The sequence below is a fragment of the Callithrix jacchus genome, chromosome 14, assembly GCF_049354715.1.
Source record: "Callithrix jacchus isolate 240 chromosome 14, calJac240_pri, whole genome shotgun sequence".
In the NCBI taxonomy this organism is placed as follows: domain Eukaryota; kingdom Metazoa; phylum Chordata; class Mammalia; order Primates; family Cebidae; genus Callithrix; species Callithrix jacchus.
In genome coordinates, this window is record NC_133515.1 from 99824518 (window position 1) to 99844500 (window position 19983).

At 38.1% G+C, this 19983-nt stretch overlaps 1 protein-coding gene across 6 annotated transcripts in view; it reads left to right on the forward strand.

Moving 5' to 3' along the window:
• The window catches only part of NBAS (NBAS subunit of NRZ tethering complex), a 454285-nt gene that overhangs the window by 307873 nt on the left and 126429 nt on the right, over nucleotides 1-19983 (forward strand). For all 6 annotated transcript variants that reach the window (XM_078349936.1, XM_054245191.2, XM_054245193.2 and 3 more), the window contains 2 exons: nucleotides 4255-4505; nucleotides 5524-5858. In XM_078349936.1, coding sequence (XP_078206062.1) covers nucleotides 4255-4505; nucleotides 5524-5858 — 586 coding nt within the window. The remainder of the gene's footprint in view (nucleotides 1-4254; nucleotides 4506-5523; nucleotides 5859-19983) is intronic.

Consider the following 19983-nt stretch of genomic DNA (forward strand, 5'->3'; position numbering starts at 1 on the left):
TCATCTTGCAAATTTCAATCTCTATACCCATTAAACAACAACTGCTATTATTATTATTATTTGTACTTTAGGTACTGGGGTACATGTGCAGATCATGCAGGATTGTTGCATTGTGGTTTGCTGCCTCCATCCCCCCATCACCTATATCTGGCATTTCTTCCCATGTTATCCCTCCCCAACCTCCCTACCCCCCACTGTCCCTCCCCTAGAGTTTGCAGACAGTCGGCCAAAATGTTAGCAAAACTAAAAAATGCCATGATTATCTCCACCACATGTTCCTTGAGTAATCACATATTCAGCTGTCAGGCAGCATTGTAGATCAAGTCCGCTAAATCAAGATCATCCTGAGGCATTTATGTGCTAAGGTCTTGGATTGATTTCCTCCGGCGGGAGCAGTTGTGATTTGCAGAATACATTGTCTTGTTGCTCAGTAGTCACTAGTAGTGATGGTTATTCATGTGGATTCATAGATATTCATGCTTTTAAACTTAATTGTTGGGGAAAATGCTTACAAGCCACTGCAGCTGAACTGTGCCCAACATAAAATTTCCGCATGAAAATATCAGCTTCATTGCTTTATTGAGTAGAAACAGAAAGCCGAACTTGAAAGACCCAACTCGGAATCAGTCTCCTATCTCTTACTAGTTGTATGTTTTGTCTGAGCCTCAGCTTCCTTCAGAGAATAGGAATAGTTAGACCTTGTACAGAGGGTTAATGAGGTAATAAAAGCTGAAATGTTGGCAGGTTATCTGTACATTTTCACTTCCAGCCCTTCCACTTTCCGGCAGTCTTCTCCCTCTTCCTTCTCCCATTTACCTTCTTCCTTCTTGTCTCCTCCTTCCTCTTTCCTTCTAGGCACTTCTTTCACTGAGCTAATGGATTTGTATTATCACTCAATCACAGCTCAGTAAAGAAAAATGTATTTAAATAATTTGTTTTTCTTATACAAATCAAAGTCCTTTCAATACATGATATTCTTGAATCATATTTTTGGGTGACTGACAACCAGAAGCCATTACTGAACACCTTAATCATGAGATTAGTCCTAATAATTTATTCCTTGTGCATGGAGTACAGCTAATGCTAGCTTCTTCCTTTATTTAATCTCTGGAAGTTAAATATGCACTATGTATATAAGCTGCTTTATAACTAAAACTTGGTTCAGGAAAAAGCACTTAAATAGGTTTTGTGGACTTTTCACTAATCAAATTAAATCATTAATTTGATTAGTGAAAAGTCCACAGTGGTTTCATGGTATTTCTTTCTACTCTCTTGAATGTGAGTTCTTTGGAATTTTTTTCTAAACAAAGATTTCAAAGAAAGATTTCCCTTTTCTTGTTCCAAAGGGAAGATAACAGCTTCTTTCAATGGAAACGATTAAAATGAGTTATTGATTACTAGCATCTATAAAAGATCTTAGCACATTGTAATTTACTGAAAAGGGGAGGTTTGGGTATTTATCGTGTGTCAGTAAAGGTATTCCAGTGTCTGTCTTGACAAGATAATTAGGTAAAATTGCACAGCAGGCAAACTAAATTGTAGGCACAGAAGAGTAAGTGAGTGGGCAAGGGGGAAAATAATGCTGATTGAGAGAGACTATATTCACAGGCAAGTCAAACGCAGATTAGTTAAAGCTGTTATGATATAGTCTTTGTCCTTTTTGTGGATGAGTCTGTCTTGAATACTTTTGTTTATCAAGGTGTTGCAAATGAAGTATGACAGGAGAACTCTTTTCAATTATTGCTGCTGGGAGAGAGAACTTGTATCTGCACTTCAGAAAGAATCCTGGTTTCGAAGTGATTGCTCACATGGGTGCTTGACATTGACGGTTGCTTTGTGATGCCGTGAGCAGTTGTGTACTTTGAGTCCAGACAGATCTGGACTCTTGGTCTTAGAAAATAACCTCTCTGAATGGTAGTTTCTCATCTGTAAATTGAAATTATCCGACTTAAACTTAGCGAGCAAGTAATCAACGTGATAAACACAGATTTGTTTTCTCTCCTCCATTCAACATGTTGTTCTGCCTGCAAATCTTCGTCAATAAGATTTATTTTATTGCAGTTATACAGTTTCTTGTTTACTTCGTTACTACATTGTTTTCAGACTTCGTTTTGCAAATTATGAAGGAACATAAGAAATTCTGTGATTTACTGTCCCATACCACTGTGTGTATAGTATCTTTCAGAGATGATGGTGTCCTTTGAATAGTGATAGTATCAAGAATATTTTCTGCCCACCCAGCCATTTGTATTCACTGTTCCTTTAACAGGCCTTTTGCTTTCTTGTCTTGATACTTTTGTTCACATTATTTCTGCTTCATTTCTTTCTACAATGCCAAATTCAAGTGCTTCTTTCACTAAGCCTTCCATTATCATTGATTTCTACATCCTCTGCAGTCACAGCTTTTAGTGATACTACTTTTTTTTTTTTTTGAGACGGAGTTTCGCTCTTGTTACCCAGGCTGGAGTGCAATGACACGATCTTGGCTCACCACAACCTCCGCCTCTTGGGTTCAAGCAATTCTCCTGCCTCAGCCTCCTGAGTAGCTGGGATTACAGGCACACACCACCATGCCCAGCTAATTTTTCTATTTTTAGTAGAGACGGGGTTTCACCATGTTGACCAGGATGGTCTCGATCTCTTGACCTCGTGATCCACCCGCCTCGACCTCCCAGAGTGCTGGGATTACAGGCGTGAGCCACTGCGCCTGGCCGATACTACTCTTAATTGGACTATAATTGTGTGCCCTTTGTCAGCTGATACTATGGTTTTGCATCATTATTTAGCTGTAAGTATTTATAATTCAACTGGATTTTCAAACTCGTGTGAGAACTCTATGCTGTAAGTCTTTAAATCCTCCCCAGTGCTAAGCACAGTGCCTTGTACATAGAGGACACCTAATTTTTTGCTCATCCACTCGTCTATTTGGCATTGATAAGACATATATTGAAGATTTCCTTTGTGCCACACGCTGGTCCTTGGTATTGAGAAACTAAAGATTAAGATGATGTAATAAGGTCTATGCCATGAAGCAGCACAATCTAGTAAGGGAGCTAGACAAGGTGATAAATAGTTAACATATGTTTTGCATAACAGAATAGAAGGATAGTCAGCACACACCAGTAGCTCAGAGGAGCCAGTGACTGGGGACATATTTATAGTTAGGAATATTCTTGTAAATGTTTGAACTGTGTCTTAATGGAAAAATAAGGCTTTTCTTGAAGCAAAAGTAAAAAGACCAGTTTTTAAAAATTACTTGATGCTTTGACTTTACCCTCTTTGTCCCAAGTGTTGTCACATTCTGAGCTCAGTGGGAGAACCCTAGAACCTGGGCAATTCTGTGAGTGGAGGGGTGCCCAAAGGACTCTTACACTTAGGGAGTATGAAACTCATCCCGTAAGGGATGTTGAGATTACACTAGACCACTTAGGGAGTATGAAACTCATCCCGTAAGGGATGTTGAGATGGCTGTGACCAGATTCTGTCCAGGGAGAAGCATAATACCAAAGTTAACCCCTTCCCTCCCCCTTCTAAAAGCACAAACCAATCAACCAAGCAAAAATACCTTAATTTTTCTTTTTCCAAGAGTTTAACCTTAAATGACTTTTTAAAATTATATTACAAAGACATCTAAGTTAGAATGAAAATATTAAGATAGGTGTTTTATGCGAGTAGCATTACTGCAGATAACCCAGGTGAAAGTTTAATTATCACTTTTTCTCCGTTTTTCTTTTATTTGAACACAGCATAAAATTTGAGTTTATTGAATATTAATGCAAGACACCTGGATGTAAATCTTAAGCCAAAGGGGTTAGGGTTTTTCTTTCCTGTATAATTTACTAAATTCCTGAAATAATAAGCCCTGTTTATGTTTCTGTGAAGAAGCACAGATTTTAAACCCTTTTTATGACATGAATTAACGATTTAGAGTGGACCCTGACAGATGGTTTACTTCCTAGCCGGTAAACAAACAGACAACTTTCCCAACTGGAAGAACTTGAAGTAAAGCCTACTTCCCAGGGTGGCTGTAGACCCCCATGAGATAACATGATGACTCTGTAGTCAGTTAAATGTTAGTAGGCATCTAACACATTTGTTTCCCTTTTTACAAGCTGACTGGGTGCTGGGGGTGGTTTACTTTCTTTGAGTAGGCAGGAAGAAGGAAGCTATAAGTAGTGCTTCTTCCTGGGTTAAAAAAAATCACTCTAATAAAGGAACAAAATCTTAACAAGGCTCCTTTGCTCTTAATTTCAGTTTGTCCACACTAGAAATTGAAAATAGAGCCCAAGACCTTCATCTCTTTGAGACTTTGAAGACTGATCCAGAAGCCTTTCACCAGCACATGGTCAAGTATATTTACCCCACGATTGGTGGCTTTGATCACGAAAGGCTGCTGTATTATTTCACTCTTCTGGAAAACTGTGGCTGTGCAGGCTTGGAGAAGTATGCCATTAAACCAGAAACCCACATTCGGCTGCTGAAGAAATTTAAGGTTGTTGCATCAGGTAAGATGGTTCTTTCCCTGCTTGAATTCATTCTTTTAAAATTAATCTGGGGATTAATTTTCTGTGCGTAATTCTGTTCATGCATTATGGTCGGCAGAGCTCTGAAACCACAGAATTTGGAAGCTAATAGACTTCAGTTATTATCTTTCCAACTCTTTCACTTGTGGTTGAGGGAATTAAATACCAGAAAAAGTAAGAAGCCTATTGAAAGTCGCATGGTGATGTATGGCAGACCTGATACTAAAATCCAGAGTTTTGGAATTTGGCTCCAGGGTTTTTTCACTACTCTCATTGGTTATATTTTATGTATATAAATGGCAAGGCCAAGACACTTTATAATAGACAGTTCAGCAGAATTTTATTCCACTGGAGCCTATATGTTTAAATATGCATGGAACACTTCAAGTATGAGTCTTCCAATCTTTGATGAATTGTGGAAATCTTTAGAGTGGTCTTTATTCTCATAACTAAGAAATTAAACACCTTAAGACCTCTTAAATTTTTATACCTTATAATTTGCAAGGCACATTCAAATCTGTATTTATTTGATATTTATAATAATTGTGAGAGTTCCCTTCAGTTTATCAGTTGTTTTCTGAGTCATCAAGTGAGACACTGGCCTAGACACAGAGGATGAGGGAATAAGATTCAGTCCTTACCTTCAAGTAAATAGTGAAACGGCAGATAAATAACAAATGAATATAGTGCAGTTTGGTGAATGCACTGACAGGAGAAAACAGGTGCTGTGGGGGATGCAGAAGTCATGGAGATATTGTCATCTCTGGTGTACAAACGAGGAAATAGAGGCACACAGCAGATGAATGGCCTATCTGGTAAGATTCAGGCTGTGACTAGAACTCAGATTTACTGATCTTTCTAATAGAAAACCTAAACCACCTCCTATAGCTAAGTTGATAGATCTTTGCGTTCAGACATACAGAGGATTGTGTGTGTGTGAAAGCGCCTGTATTTTTGCATCCGAATGAACCACTTACCTACTTTCTTTTTTTTCTGCTAGGTCTTAATTACAAAAAGCTGACAGATGAAAACATGAGTCCTCTTGAAGCACTGGAGCCAGTTCTTTCAAGTCAAAACATCTTATCTATTTCCAAACTTGTTCCCAAAATCCCTGAAAAGGATGGACAGATGCTTTCCCCGAGCTCTCTGTACACCATCTGGTTACAGAAGTTGTTCTGGACTGGAGACCCTCATCTCATTAAACAAGTCCCAGGCTCTTCACCGGAGTGGCTGCATGCCTATGATGTCTGCGTCAAGTACTTTGATCGTCTCCACCCAGGTGACCTCATCACAGTGGTAGATGCAATTACATTTTCTCCTAAAGCTGTGACCAAGGTAAACAGAAATATATTTTAAAGTGGTTTGTGCATGTTAAAAGAAATGAAAATTGCTCCTACATTCTGTAGGTTTTATTTTTATTTCCTTTCTTGAATTGGAAAATAATTACATGTTAGCTTTTTAGAAAGGTTTTGGTTGTTTTTGCTATCAATGAGACGTTTTAATTGGGAAATTTTCTTTCTGTGTTACAAATGTACAAAGATGCTAAAATAGAGATGACTGCTCTAATTTACACATATATGTTGTACATGTCACATACAAGTCTCTTGTCATTTTATAGTAAATATGCCATTCTGTTCTTTCCAGTTGACAAATTTAAAGAAGCTCCAGTGCCCAGCCCAGATTACCTACATTCAGAAACCAGGCTAACAACTCAGCTTGGGTTAAACTGAATCTTTAAAAAAGTTATTGGCTGGTCTCAATGACTCATGCCTGTAATCCCACACTTTGGGAGGCTGAGGCGGGTGGATTACCTGAGGTCAGGAGTTTAAGACCAACCTGGCCAACATGGCGAAACCCCATCTCTACTTAAAAAAAAAAAAAGAAATTAGCTGGGCATGGTGGTGTGCTACTCAGGAGGCTGAGGCAGGAGAATCACGTGAACCCAGGAGACGGAGGTTGCAGTGAGCCGAGAGCATGCTGCTACACTCCAGCCTGGCAACAGAATGAGATTCTGTCTCAAAAAAATAAGAACTCAAAAAAAATAAATAATTTCTTATGCGAATCATGCAGTATATAACTTGGTGATAGAATTATTGAAGAGAATGCATATTGCATTTTCTGATGTCTCCTCCATGCTCACTTCTGAGCTGTTTGACTGGATCTTAATACCTGCACTCAATTCCTCAGCAATGTGTTGCCCCACTCAGAGTAGATAATTTGGGTTCTCCTCCTCCCCGTTCCTGTCCTCTCAGCCAGCCTCACTGCTAAACAAATGGCCATTTTTCACTACGTGGACTCTGGGCATTCTCTCTCCTGGAAAATCTTAGCCTGTGGCCTCAGCCACTGAACTCTGTCACCTTTGGAGGAGCTCCCTTTTGATCTCTTGCCATCTTTGCTGTTGCCTTCTCCTTCCCTGCAAGTCACCGAGGCTGCCCAGTATCCTATCCCCGAGATTTTTATTGTACTTATTATTATCCTGGAAATAGAGTGTAAAGACTAAGAATTGTGAATCATTCATCTGGAGATTGGCACAGGCAGAGGTTCCAACTTCTGTGAAGAATGCCAGTTGTAACCAAATCACTAGATTCGTAGTTGTGGATAACCACGTACCTCTTTATTTTCTTGCTATTGCAACCCGAATCATGTATCTTGGTTTTAAATTTTATAACCACTGCTATAAAAAGGAAATAATCATTTTTGTTGTTTTTAAATAGAAAAATAAGGATGATTTTAAAAGACAAGAGCGTAATATATTTGAAAAGAATGTGTTTGGAGACCTATAAACCTGACTTTGAACTCTAAACCCCTCACTTACTAGCTGTGGCTTAGCTTCAGGAATCTCTCTTAGACTTCTACTTCTTTGGGACAGTGGTTATGGCTGAGTATCAGTGAGGTAGATAATATTATTACTCCAGTTTTATAGATGAGCAAACTGAGGCTCAGCAAAGTTAAGTTGGTAATAGAGAACTCAATTTGAATTCATGGAGATTTAACCCATGGCCTTTTCTCTTAACTAGTGAACTGTGCTATCTCTAAGATGTCATAGAGCAAGCAACTAGAGTCAGGGGACCTGCAACCATTTGAAAAATTGTGGGAAAGCAGTAGAACTAGAGAGCTCTGAGCATTTTTAGCCCAGTAGGAGCAGCATGTCCTGGATGTGTCCAGAGCAGGGCTGAATCTAAATGAGAAAGTCCAGGCAGGAACCTGGCTGTGTATGGGAAGGAACTGAGCCAAGTTATAAGTTTAAAATCCAAGGAACCAGCTTAGAGTTGAGACTTGTGAACTAGCCTTCGATGCTAACAGGCCAGCAGGTCAGCCAGGAGGATTGAGGTATCTTTGCTCCCAGGCAGTTTTCTACTCCACCCTCAGGCTGGAGGTTGTTTTAAATATTTTATGTGAGGGCAGGAAGGGAAGCCAGCGTGGTCAGCCAGGGCTGTATGCTAATTGTGAGTGTGTATGTGGAGGGGACAGAGAGTTTTAGACTTGGCAGCAGCAATCACTTATTTATGATTAAGGGTAAGAGCAGGATGTAAAGTTCACTTGCGTTTTAGCTGTTATTTATGATGCTTGTTAACAGATTTTAAATTATTCACATTCAATTATTCACATTCTTATTGCTTTAGTTTCTTAACCTTATACTTCTTTCAAGAAGTCTGCCAACCCCTGAAAATGTGTGGCACAGTTGTTGGTGCACATGTGTGTATTTTGTTGGGGAAGAGGTGCACCTGACCCAGTAAAGATTCAGTCTTTTATTAGTTAGTTAATTAGTTAATTATCGTATTGCTTTCTCTTAGCTCAGATGGCATAATCCAAGCATAGATATTTCTTAAGAAGAGGCGATTTTCTACTGATTCAAGTAAATTATAGAGAGATGAGACAGATACATTTAAAATTAACTTTCTATCTTTAGTCTAACCACAGTATTTTTCTCATTTTATTAATTGGTAAGCTTTTAATTTTTTGATCAAAGAGGAAAAGTATAAACTTGGAAAAATTGCATGTTTGAAAGCATGCAGTGCTGTCCTATGTAGACAGAAAAAGAGAGAGAGTATAAAAATCAAAGTGAAACACAACCTGCAGATGTCAGAGAACACATTTGGAAGAGGAAATGCAGCTGGATTTGCCCAAATTTGCAAAACACCAGATGTTCCCACAGCTTGTACATGATGTTAAAAATGTAAACTAAGTTTGTACTGTTCATACACAGTGTGCAGTTTTCAAATGTGTACCCACATTTAATTTAGAAAGACATTTTTAGAAAGAACTGGTAAGCGAATTCTTGAGTATGTAACAAGAGCAAGAAACAATTGTTCAGATATTAGAATTCAGAAAGGAATATTCCCAAGGCCTGAATTGAGTACCCTTTCCACGGGTAAAACATACCAGAGATGGCTCTTTGCCTTCATGGTAATTGCCATGTGCATTTGCAGAATTCTCAGAAACTCTGGGGAAAATATTCACAAATAGTATTATGTCATGTAGTCAGAGAGTGAATTTGTGTGCCATTCGAGACAATTAATATGCAGAAGGATAAGGATGCAAATGTTTAAAGTGCCATTGTACCAAGTCTAAATTGTTTTTTTAATTTTTTTGGTCGAATCAGATTAGAGTTGCTCTTCTATTCCTTGTCAATTCAGCTGTTATAAGCATTTTCATAGAAGAGACAAAGAGTAAGTTAGTGGGTTAGAAATCCAGGAAAATGGTTGTAAAAGAGGCTGAAAGGCAGGTGAGAACATGATTTGCTTGGTATTAGGTGGTTAGTCACGGGGCACATGTATGGAATCTTAGCCTTTGTGTTTTCTACTTTTCGTTTGCTTTTAATAGCTAGTACTGCAACATCCATAAATAAAAGCATGAAAATGCTTCTCTCTCTTATGAAATGCTGTCAAAAAGTTTGCCAGGATCCTTCTTTAAAAATTCGTAGGTAATCATACAATTTAAAAAGCCTCTAGTACCTTCCCTGGTGTTTCTCAACCTGGAATTCGATAGGCATTTACCCACTCCCCTTTCCACTCACCTTGCACATGCTCAGCTTTCCAGCTCCCACCATTTGTGATTAATTGTCATAAACCACTGCTTCTAATGGGAAACATGTTGCCTCCTTCGGATTGGAGCAGAAAAATTATTGAGAACTTATCTAGTCTATTTTCTAACCATCAAACATCATTTCTATTGATAATTAAGCGAGTATCCCTGCTTACTTGCTTTATTTATTTAATAAAAGGTATCTTTTCCCTAATTTTAATCTCCACTGTTTGGTTCTGCCTCCTAGAGTTATGAAACAGCATAAGTGCATCATTCTTGTTCAGATTCTCAAAATAAGCTATTGTTTCCTCTCTTATCCTATTATTCAGCCTGTTTGGCATAAAAATCTGGTAGAATTTGACCTAAAAATGAAATTTATCATGTAAGCTTAAGTCTTGATCAAAGGTTACATTGTACTGTAACTTCAGGGTCTCTACATTACTGATATTATCTTTTCACTAAGGGTGGCAGTACATCTTTCATCATGAGTAATCAGTGTCTGAAACTTACATAAAAATGTTTATTTAATGTATATTATGACTTTCTGTGATGCTGTATGTCAGATTCAGAGTGAATCATGAAGTATTTAGGCATTTGCTATGTGCCATATATAGTATTAGTTTCCATAGGAGACATTAAGCTATAAAAGACATGCTTATAAGAAACATGAAATGAAGGTTTTTAAGGATTGTACAGTAAAACAATTTTTAAGTTGTGTTAATTGAGAAGTACATTCCCCATGAAATTGGAAATTTTTGAGGACAGGGATGGTGCCTTTTATCTATTATTTCCTGTGTTCTAGCACAATATAAAGTAGGTACTTTATACTTAGGTGGTTGATTAAATAATTATCATAGATTGCTCATTCTCAAAACTTCTGATCTCAGGATGCCTTAATATTCTTAAGAATTATTGAGGATCCTAAAGAGTTTTTATGTAGGTTATATTTATTATATTAGAAGTTAAAGACAAAATTTAAAACCTATTCATTTATTTAAAAATACTAATAATAGAGTCATAATAGGTTGACATGAATAGCATATTTACTGAAAAACAACTGTATCTCTAAGATAAAAAATAATGAAAAAAGAGCACCATGTTACATTTACATGTCAGGCTGAATAGGACACAGTGGGGTTCTCATGTTAGTTTCTGCATTCGGTCTGTTTTTTTTTTTGGTTGAAGTAGGTGAAGAAAACCCAGCCTTACACAGATAAGAGTTTGGAAAAGGGAGAGGTATTGTAATAGCCTATTATTTGGAGTATTCTTTGATATTACACTGAAACTCAACATGTAGTATTGTCTTAAAGACTAATTTCGATGTGAAATATGAAGCCATATTATTGGACTTTTTGTACCCTGCCTCATTAAAACTGTTGGTCTAGATTGCACTTGAATTTATTTATTTCCCAGGTATGATTTTGTAATATAATTGCATGAAGGCATTTAGAAATATTAATTCACTGAGTTATACAGATCATCCAAATGTTGATAGATTGCATCAGCGAATATTTTTTTAAAATCTCATTCATTAATATGAGCACTTTTCTCAGACAGTAAGTCTGTATTGGGAAGCTGTCAGCCTTACAGTGGTGGATCCAAGTTTTCCAAAATTTGGATTTTTGCTTGAAAGTTCCAATTTTGTCATGACAACAAATTCTGTGTATTGTTTTTCTTGAAGTCACGGTCTCACTTTGTTCACTTGGAAGAAAATGTCTGCCAAATACCTAAGTCTGAATAATGTAGTTTTCTATCCGTGGTTCTTTTAAACAAAAGTTGCCTTGCATGCAAAAAGCAGCAACTTCAGTTCACATTTCAAATAATTGCAAGAATATATTTGCCTTATCATACCTCTGTATGCAGTGAAGAACTTTATTTGTACATATATCTTCACAGAATATTAAAAACACATGCACTTAGTGGTTGCGATTTTTAAAAATTAATAATTTTTACTGTTTTACATCGAACATTCTTAAGTGAAAATGAAGAATACAGTGACTCAGTATGGTTTAATTTATACTAAGTCCCCACAGCTTCACTCACTATTGCTTTTTCACCATCAGTACAAATGTCAGTACAGTGAATAAGGTAAATAATATCTTAGTATTATTATTAGAATAATTGTGACTTTGCGAACCCTCTGACAGTCTTAGACTCTTTGTGGATCACACTTTGAGAACCAGTGTCATAAGTTATTGTTTCCAAAACCACAGCCATCTTTGATGCTGACATGAGAGATCATTTCAACTTCTTAAACGTTTGTAGTATAATATGATTAATAAAGGTATGTTCTGTAAGTCCATAAGGGACAGTCTTAAAATTTCAATTTCTCAAAATAGATTAATTTTTGCCAGACGCAGTGGCTCATGCCTGTAATCCCAGAGCTTTGGGAGGCTGAGGTGGGAGAGTCACTCGAGGATAGGAGTTCGGGACCAGCCTGGGCAACATAGTGAGACCCCATCTCTTCAGAAAATTTAAAAATTAGGTGACATATATATATATATGTTGTCCCAGCTACTGGGAAAGCTGAGATAGGAGGATTGCTTGAGCCCAGGAGGTCAAGGCTGTGATTGCATCATTGCACTCTAGCCTAGGCAACCCTGTCTCAAAAAATTAATTAATTTAAAATGTCAAAAAGTCTCCAATCAGGATGTTGACTGTAGTATACGTCTGCCTTGGAGGAAAGACGATATATCCATCCATCCATTCTGCCTCCTCTGGCAGAGACTGATCTGTTTCACATATCCCTGCCCATAGTCATTCTAACCTTCCTGATTTCTATTTTCCCACTTAAGCCCCGTGTTCCTCTCAGTTAAGTGTCCCAGTGGCTGTCACTGTCATTTTGCTGAGGAATCTCACTTGTCTCAGAAGCCTGCTTCCCTGGCAGGCTTCCCACTTGTGTGCCACTTTTGTTTCAGTTGAGAACCACCCAGGGCAGAACTCTCCACTGAAACCTATAGACACTTTTGAAACTTAAACCCCCAAGGACCTAGAGAAGACCACTTTCTTTGCTGTGTGTTCATCACTTAATTTGTGCTTGTGCTGCTTCCAGGGGAGCAGAGATATTTCTGTCATATCTTTGGGTTTTAATCAGGAAAAGGCAAAAAATAATTGCCATTTCCCATTCTCAAGTTATAATCAGTTAGGAGATAATGGAATCAGGTACACAGAAATGAAAATATCAGCTTTATTGTTGGTAGAATTGGCCTGGAGACTGTGGCTTTGTTTTCCATGTCAGTTTTCTGCTATTCTTGTCCTCCCATGCTACTCTCTGCACTCAGTCTTCAGGCAGCCCTGCCGTGGACAGTCAGTTCTGCAGAGCGTACCTGCTTTTTCAGAAGGGCTGCCTCCTATTCATGAGTTCCAAAGAGGTGGCCCCCGGATTAGTGCTGTCCAGGAGAATGATCATGTGTGCCACAGGTGGAGGCTGAATTTTCTAATAGCCACATTTAAAAAAATCAAACAAAATAGGTGAAATTGTTCTAAGTATTACTATTTTATCATGTGATCAATACAAAAATGAGAAGATATTTTGCATTTTAAAAAAACTAAGTCTTTGAAATACAGTATGTTTTCCAGCACATATCAATTCAGGCTAGTCACTCTCAGAGGCTCAACAGTCACATGAACATGTTGGACAGATATGCTTCTCTGCAGCAAGAGTCTGGACCTGACCCACAAATGTTTACCACTGGGAGGACAACAATAGCAGAAGAGTATATACTCTTCTTAAAGACTGGAAGATTTGAAAAAGATGGGGAAAGAGCTTGCCACCTTTAATCAATTGCATCTCCCCAGTTCACATACCAGATGCCACTTCTCCTCTTCTCAGAAATGGGAGGGTAAAGAGTACTTGACATCTTGGGACTCACAGGGGGGAGCTTCCTGCTTTATAGGCCAAGGTAGGAACTCAAAAGGTGGAGAAAATAGTTCCTTCCACACATGTCCAACTGAATGTCTAGCTAATAAGAAATTATAAAACCTTAGAGGTTATCTGTCTTTTACAGAAATCATTATACATTTTATGTACTATAATAGTACATCTTTTGGAGCCAAATATCCCATATAATAAGATATTGAGAGACTTTATAGGCTTAGTAAGACTTTATAAAAAGACTGTCAGTAAGACCAAAGTGGAAAAATGGGAAAAATATTGAAAAATTTCTGTCAAAGTGAAGTGTACTGTCATATTCACGTACATATTTTTGTTTGTTTATAAGTATTACTTTATTCAGGATAAAACACCTTTACTTTAAAGCCAAATAAATTATATATATGTGTAATTATTTGGCTTTTCCAGTGTCCAGAGGTTTACATATCTATATTAAATTACATTGATCTATATAATTTTTAGTATATATATTACATCTTTGAATGAAGATCTTTTGATCTTTTTCACAGTTTTTAAATAGAAAAGATATATATCTAATGCACATTTGTCTTAAAGACACTGCATTTGCAAAACTTCTATTCCTTAATAGAAAGTTATATACTCGTTTTTTTAGCCTTCTCCCCCACTAAATTATGTTGTGATTGTTGTTGCTAATCTCTAATCATACTGAACTTAACTATAAAATGTTATATAATGTTTTCTCAGGGTTAAAGATCACTAACTGTTGATTTAAATTTCATTTGATCTTTAAATAAGTATTTTGCCCATTGATCTCTGGCTTTGGTCTAGTTGTTTGATTCCTTTGATTCTGACCTGAATAAGGTTTATTTATTTCAAATACTTTCAGGAAACGTTTAGTCACTATTCTGTGTGCTAAAGACAAATAAAAGATTACCATGGCCCTTGCATTTGAGGAGCTCATCGTTTATTGAGGCATATGTGTGCGTGTATACATGCATACTGAATGAACTGTAAGATAAGAAGTACCATTTCATTCTATTAATAAATGCCATGTGTACAAAGAAGAGATAATAAATATATATGGAAGGTCAAGAAATAGCTTTTGGGGATAGTTTGAGTTGGGCTATAATAAAATTGTTAAGGCTTTTTGTAAGATGTCATTGTGGCAGAAGCTGAGATATAGCTACATGGGACCTCTCTGACTATTTTGCAACTTTTGTGCATCTATAATTGTTTCAAAGTAGTTTTTAAAAAGATTAATATGGTTTTTGACCATCCAAGTTGACCTGTTGACAGCTGTCTATGTAAATTTAGAGTGTATTGGAGAAGCAGGGACTAGAAATACATTTAGGAATTCTCAGTGTCTAAAGAGGAATCACAACTAGGAGGCTTGGTAAACTTCTCAAGGAAGTAAGTAGGTAGAGAAGAAGGGAGGAGAGAGGATGAAACCCTGGACACTATGATATTAAGAAGTGAGGATCAGGGGAAAATAACAAACACTGACAAGCAATCTTTTAAGATTAAAACAACATAATAGTTATTAAAGGAAAATACATAATAATAAATGAAAAAGAAGATGATATATGAAGGAGAGGGGAGAGTTTCTGCCGTAATACGTGAGAGTGGATGAGACCTGAAATCCAGGTGGAACTTGGGACCCTGTCAGTTTCCTCCAATGACAGGAGAGATGCGAAGCTGATGGGCATAGATGCAAGTAGATGAGGAGATGTGGCAGCAAGAGATGAAGGACATTCTCTTCTGATTGCAATGAAAGGAATCAGCTTAATGTGAGTAGAAAGGTGGTACAGTTGGAGACTTGAGGAGAGAAGCAAGGGTAAGGTGCAAAGTAACATTTTTAGGCGACTGGAAAAGTAGACAGACATGAAAAATGTAGTAAGGTTGCTGGGGCCCCTCAGGGGCATCCTAAGAAGTGCCTCTTTCAGGTTTTAACTGTAGCCCTACTTTAGAGCTCTCAAAACGTCAACAGTGTCTGCTGTATTCATCAGTTCTCATGTTACTATGAAGAAATACCCAAGACTGGTGATTTATAAAGAAAAGAGTTTTAGTTGACTCATAGTTTTACATGGTTGGGGAAGAGCCTCAGGAAACTTACAGTCATGCAGGAAGGCACCTTTTCACAGGGTGGCAGGAGAGAGAATGAGTGCCGAGCGAAGGTGGAAGCCCCTTCTAAAACCATCAGATCTTGTGAGAACTCACTCACCATCACAAGAAAAGTATGGGGGAAACTGCCCCATGATTCAGTTATCTTCACCTGGTCCTGCTCTTGACACATGGGGATGATTATAATTCAAGGTGAGATTTGGGTGGGAACACAGAACCAAACCATATCATCTGCTGTCTGTAGAATTTTCATGGTTCGGACAAACCTACCTCCCCTCCAGTGCGTTGGCTTTTCTTGGACTTTACCCTGCTGTTTATTTTTCTCATTTTGCTCTCCTCTTCCCGCCTGCTTTTATCTTTATGCAGATTAATATGTTGGTTAAAACATTTGGAATCTTCCCTTTCCAGTTCAGGCAGTTCTATACTATAAAGTACAAACATTAGGTTTTCTTACCTAAATAACTTAGTAGTAGTGGTGATTTGAACCATGCATGGGTCATAGTAAGTATTCAAATAAATATTTGCTACTTTAAAAAGTTAATATTGTCCTTGCTGCTACTTTTGTTGTTACTGAACCCGATGCTAGTCCTGTATTGAGAATCCAAAGGAAGTTTGAGATATGGTCCCTAATTCTAGTGGGCTTGCAACCTAGGAAAACAGTGCAGGCACGCATGAAAACAAAGCAAAGAATACAAGATAGCATGATAGTGAGTCCTGAATTTGAGGATTATCATTTTCCCATACCCGAGCTCATTTGATATTCACACACATCTCGTAAGGGTGATTATTAAGCAAGTATTATCATCTCCAGTCTGAAGGTCAGATAACTAGAGGGTGATTGGCCGGAATTCAAGCAGGCGATATCCAATTCCTTTTTCAAACACAGGTCTCCTGATTCCAGATTTGATGTTGATTGCATGAGATTGCATGACACTTTTCTGCTTTAGGAACTGAAAAGAAAAGGGTCATTGTAGTCTTATATAGCCATGTAGGGAAAGCCAAGACATAAGTGTTTAGCATGCCTATGAACCCATAAAAACTCTTACCTTTAGTAATGGAAAGTTAGTTTGGCCCAAATGGACCATATACTATGAAGAGTCCCCAAAAGACAAGTAAAGAAGTTTACATGTGATGTGGAAAGAAAACACGAAGCCAGTGAATACTTGTAAATAGTGGCATGAATTGGAGAAAAGACAATTTAGGGATGTCAGTATCACCAGATAATAATAACAAGATGAACGAATGACTCCAAAAGTCTATCCTAGTCACTCAGGCTGCACCTGAATAGTGGAGCAGATAAACCATTTCCTCCATCTCCCTTGTCACATCCAGCCTTCCCACCAGATACTATTATATAAGAGGAAGAAGAGAATCTTGTAACATCAAATTGTCACACCAGCCCCATGATGTAAATTTGTCATTATTTTAACAGACACAGAATTTAATTCCCAAGGAAGTTAGATAACTGCTCCTGTGTTTCATGAGCTAGAATTGACAAAGTCAGGATTCACATATGGGTCCACTCCTAAAGTCTTGCTTTCCACTACCTTTCTTGCCTGAGAATTTTGGCTGTAGAAATCCATCTAGGCTGATAGTGATTACTGGACTGATTGTCAAGCTGAGAACTCCTTCTCTGTGCTTGGAAAATTATTTCACATTGGCAAAGGTAATTATTTAGTAGGAGAGGTTGAAAATGGGCCAAAGGACCGTGTACTCAGAACAATCATAAATGATAATGCATTCTGCTCCTGGAGAGGACTCTGGTGGATGTGAGCTGTTGGTGTGTTCTGCAGCCCTTGCAGGCCTCTCATTAATGAGCCAGAAGGAGTATGCTCTCCTTCCTGCAAAACATGTGGATTCTAATTCATAGGGGGCGTAAATCTTGGGGAAGACAGAGAAATAAATAAACAGAATTATGTGCAGCAAATACCAAAGCATATTTTAACATGATAAAAGCAGTGAGGGAAAGGAGTCTGAAAATAACCTCCCGACTACAGTGCTCTCCTCTTTCTGGCTGGCTTCATGGCTCTGCAGCTGTTTATTACTCAACTGTAAATCTTTAGTGACTTGGACTCCCTTTGCTCCTCCATTCTTTGTTCATCATATAAGCTCCCACCTCTCGTTTAAGTACCTTTCAAACTTATAAACAGATTTATCTCCTAATTGCTATTTCATAAATACATTCTCTAGCCTCTGCAGTGAAGGAATTGATAATAGACAGCCATGCCCTTTCCTCACAGCTAGTGCCTACTGCTTCATGAAGTATTAGCACACATAGGATGTAAAATTGCAGCTATCGTAGGATGCCGACTTGACAGGGAGATCTCTTCATACATGAGGATGGTAAACAAATAACTCAATGAAAGATGTGGAGACAGAAAGGTAGAAATGGTTAATAATAGAGTCAGTGGAGCCAGGGAGATAGCCAGGAAAGGCCCATAGTATAAAAGGTATTTGGAGTTGAGTCTTAACTGATGAGGGTATTTGTCATGAGCATCACAGAAGGACAGATTGGAAAGATGAGAACATTTCAGACTGATTTAGCAGTTTTAATAAAAACATGAAATAACCTAGTACCTTCAGTTAATTTTAAATAATATGGAATAAATGGGAGTATAGGATGAAGCCAGAAAGATAGGAAGGGGCCTAGGAGTGAAAACTCTTGTATACCTGGCTAAAGATTTTATCTTGGGAATGGATCAGTTAGACATAAGTTTTCAACCAGATGGTGACATTGTCAGATTTTTGTTTTAGAGAGATCACTTTTAGGCTGGTGCAGTGGCTCACACCCATAATCTCAACAGTTTGGAAGGCTGAGGTGGGCAGATTGCTTGAGGCCAGAAGTTCAAGACCAGTCTGGGCAACATGGTGAAAACCCTGGAGTCCCAGCTATTTAAAAGCCTGAGGCAGGAGGATCTCTTGAGCCCAGGAGGTGGCGGTTGCAGTGACTCAAAATCATGCCACTGCACTCCAGCCTGGGCAACAGAGTGAGACCAAAAAGTGTCTCCAAAATGATCTATATATATCACCATTTTTTGTGATGGTTAGAGAAAGGAACAGAAGTCTAGGGCCACAGAATTTTCACTGTAAAGGCTTTTGCAGCCTGGTGTGGGAGGGGTGATGGTGGGCCAAGCTGAGGCTTGAGTAGCAAACACCTGGATTTGGGCTCATTACTGCAGTGTGGGCATGTGTGCCAACTGTATTTGTTTTCATATTGTGTTTTCCTGAATGTGCTTTGAGGAAATTCTACCAGCTATTTAACATTTTATTCACTCAATCTCCTCGCAGAGTTCTCTAATCATTATAGAACCAGTTTTTGTCCCATATGTCTTGTCTGATGAGGGATTTTTATGCCACCCTGTGAGTAAAAAGACTGTGAGGGATTGACACCATTTGATCACCAGGTATCAAAAGTTCTCACGGGGAAAACAGAGAAAACAATTTTGAATCAACACGGACACAAGAAAACCTGGGAAATTTTATACTTGAATGTAGTAGGCGCTCAATGTGTTAAATTGAATTGAATTTTGATAGATCTTAGACGCATCGTAAGTTATTTTAATAGTAACATGGTAATGTAGAAAGAGATGGGTTTACAGTCAAACCTTCCTGAGATTCTAACAAGTTTTGACCTTGGGAAAATTACTCTATATTTTTGCCTTAGTGTAATGAGGAACTATAATCACTACTCTATAAATATGGATTAATTTTAGAATGTTTTTAGACATAAATAAAAAGACAATTAAAGTTGGCTTAACTTACCAGAAAATTTGCTGGCTCCTGTAAGTCAAAGGTCCAGAGGTGGGGCTGATTTCAGGGCTGTCTACGCCAGCAGCCGGCGTTGTCACGGACCCAGTTTCTTTCCGTTTCTTTTCTCTGCTGTCACGCTAGTTTCACAACAAAGCACTTTGCTGTAGTAGTTGCAGGAGGATGCCTGGCAATAATTGGGGCTCTGTTGCTTCCTAATTCACATCCAGCCAGTTGGAGTGACAGAGCCTCCCACAAACACCAAATGGAGAGTTCTAAGCTTTATGCTGGTTAGAGCACTCCTGATTCAACCCTGTGGCCCCTGGTATGCCAGGTGCTGATCAGTACCAGTCTGGTTTACCTGTCACTCTGGTGACGGGATGAGATGGCCCTGGACGATCCGACTCTTGGTTTCGCATGATTCTGAGCAATTTTAAGTGTTGGGATAAGATCTAGATTTTTATATCAACATTTGATTTTGCTGTAAATACAGTGGACCTACTTTCAATGATCTTAATAATAATAATTTGCATTATATATCACATATATGCATGCAATAGAAGATATCTTAATGGAAAATGTGAATGAATGCTTTCAAATTTTGTGAAAGCGTGTACGTGCTCAGTAGCAAGAGACAGTAGTATTTCTTACTGATTGCAGTCACATTTCCTCTCATTTCTAATGTTTTTCGTGCCCCCTCCATGAAGACAAAGG